The 2,664-nt window shown below is 46.5% G+C and overlaps 1 protein-coding gene across 1 annotated transcript; it reads right to left on the bottom strand.

Annotated features, from left to right (window-relative positions):
• Window positions 1–1,653, bottom strand: LOC138912523 (uncharacterized). The gene is made up of 2 exons (XM_070213527.1): window positions 813–1,653; window positions 1–751 (listed from the first exon to the last, which is right to left on the bottom strand). Exon 2 carries the CDS (start codon window positions 703–705, stop codon window positions 262–264), a length of 444 nt encoding a protein of 147 aa, XP_070069628.1. The 5' UTR covers window positions 706–751; window positions 813–1,653; the 3' UTR covers window positions 1–261.
• Between the last annotated feature and the right edge of the window lie 1,011 nt (window positions 1,654–2,664).

Raw genomic sequence — 2,664 nt, 5'->3', positions numbered from 1 at the left:
GTGTTTTCCGAATATATTTCCAGGTTTTATTGTGTTAATCGTGAGTTCAACTTTTGTGTGTGTGGTTTTTACAGAATAGTAGCAAAGAGTAAAGTCATGGCCTTGATGATACCAGATCTCAATTATAGAAAAAACCTTAAATTTACCAAAAGAAAAAAAATACTAAAAAATAAGCTAGACCAGGCGTAGACATTCCGCCCGCCTTACAATATACTTCAAATTGCAAAAGGAAGCCTTCAATGACTAGGAGCACCGTATGCATTATTGTGCACAGGTACCGGATAGCATCCATCCTAGCACAGTATTCTGCGCCACCAGACGCCCACTCGAACTCGGCAATAGTCCTGGCTGGATCAGATTAGGGTAGACGTCGGCACCCAGAACCACGGAGATTCCTGTTGGCCTGTAAAAATTGGGATCTGCCAGGACGATGTTGGCAAATTGTGTCCGGACTGTGTCGGGCAGTTCCCTAGGTGTCTCTGCATTGATAGGGATCAGGGAAGCCTTGCAGACGCGCTCGCTTCCAACTCCCAGGATTGGGAGATTCATGGCTTCGGCCAGCGAATTGTCAATTCGGCTTACGCCCGAACAGGCATCCACCATGACTCGGACATCAAATTTCTTTGAGCCTACGTCGAACCGTAAATTTGCGGTGGGCAGGATAGCTGTCGAGGTGTGCGCGAGGACGGTTGAAAGACGAGGCATCTCAGCAGCTTGTGGCGGAGTTGGGGAACGTTGACGTCGCTCCTTCCTGCGATAAAGGTGGAGCAGGGTGTGATGATCACTGCCACACACCTGGCAACGGCACTTACTTCGATAAGCCCCCTCTGAATGCTGATGTGCCAGACAATTGGGACAGTATTTATTAATTAAGACTGCCCGCATCCGACGCTCCGCATTCAACCGTAGGAAACGAGAGCAAGTCCGTAGAGGATGTATTCCTGTGCAGACTCGGCATCGGAACGATTTAGTTCCTCGAGAACATCTGCTTTCCGTTGACTGGGCGCTTCGGTGAGACGGCATTGTCCGATGACGTAAAGGAAAAAAAAAGAACAAAAAAAGTACTGAAGACTGAAGAAAAAAATAAATTAAAAGGATTGGATTAGCGGATGCGAAAAAAAGTTATTGACATTGAACACATAGACTCTGCACGTTGTTGTCTACGGGGAGGAACACCACCTTACTAATAGGTCTTTTAAGCAGTATTCCGCGAGTAGAGCGAATATCCACTACGCGAACGTTGTTATCAGAGCCAGGATGGACCTTCTCGATACGACCAAGTTTCCAATCACATGATGGCGTGTTGTCCTCCTTGACAACGACCAAGTCGCCTTCTGTCAAGTTTTTTGTTGGAGTCTGCCATTTGCTCCTTTTGTGGAGCTCTTGGAGATATTCTGTTTTCCATCTCCTCGAAAACAGTTGGCTCAGAGCCTTAACTCGCTGCCATCTGTTCAGAATAGAACTGGCTTCGCCGGTCACAGGTGGTTCGGCAACCGCTAGTAATGGTCCACCAGTTAGGAAATGCCCAGGAGTGAGCGCAAGGAGGTCAGAAGGATCATCAGACATTGCCGATATAGGCCTCGAATTGAGACACGCTTCGATGCGACACAAGAGAGTGGATAACTCTTCAAATGTGTATTTAAAATGTCCCGTCTTCTTGTAAAAATGGGTTATAAAACTCTTAACTCCCGCTTCCCACAAACCTCCCATATGAGGCGCACCGTGGGGGTTGAAATGCCAGGATAGGCTTTGATGGTTAAACGTCGAAGTGACCTTTGCCTTCAGGGTCTCAAGGAAGTCTTTGTTCAATAAATTTTCAGCTCCGACAAAGGTCTTTCCATTATCGGAGTAAAGGTGAAGAGGGCAGCCTAGCCTTGACACGAATCTAGAGAACGCACCAAGAAATTCCTCTGTTGTCAGGTCTGAAGTAGCTTCCAAATGAATCGCTTTGGTAGAGAAACACACGAGGACACAAACATATCCTTTAGTGATGCGGCAGGCTCGGCCAGTGTAACTCTTCACATCGAAAGGCCCCGCGAAATCAAGGCCAGTGTGCGTAAAAGGCCGTGAGAATGTGCTCCTGGGTTTTGGCAGCCTTCCCATCAATTGTGACTGCACCTTCTTTCGATGAATAAGGTAAACTTTGCATGTGGTCGTCACCTTCTTAATAAGATTTCTAAGTTTCGGAATCCAAAACTTCGCTCGAATGAGACGCAACATGAGTTGGTTACCACCGTGAAGAGAAATACGGTGTGTAAAACGGACTAGAAGCTCAGCCATTCGGCAGTAATATGGCAAAATAATCGGATGACTCTCATCGTAAGACAGCGAGTCAGATGCCGTCAAACGACCACATGATCGGATGACGCCGTCGGAATCAAGGAACGGATTTAGGTTGAGGATACAACTTGAGGTAGGAAGTTTTTTTTTGGATTGAAGAAGTTTGTATTCCTCTTTATACTCATTTTGTTGGGTCTGAATGATTAGGATTCGTTGGACACTGGATATTTCATCTGCGCTTAAATCTGGCGGATAGGTGCTGCGAAAACGTCGGCATCGGTTTATAAAACGCTGCACGAACGCCATAACCCTTAACATGCGGTTGAAATCAGAGAATCGATCCAGAATGTCCCATATTGGACATGCAAAGTTGCAACGCACTGC

The sequence above is a fragment of the Drosophila takahashii genome, chromosome 2R, assembly GCF_030179915.1.
Source record: "Drosophila takahashii strain IR98-3 E-12201 chromosome 2R, DtakHiC1v2, whole genome shotgun sequence".
Taxonomy (NCBI): Eukaryota; Metazoa; Arthropoda; class Insecta; order Diptera; family Drosophilidae; genus Drosophila; species Drosophila takahashii.
The sequence above is the reverse complement of the archived record's forward strand: the minus strand, read 5'-3'. Positions and strand labels throughout refer to the sequence as shown.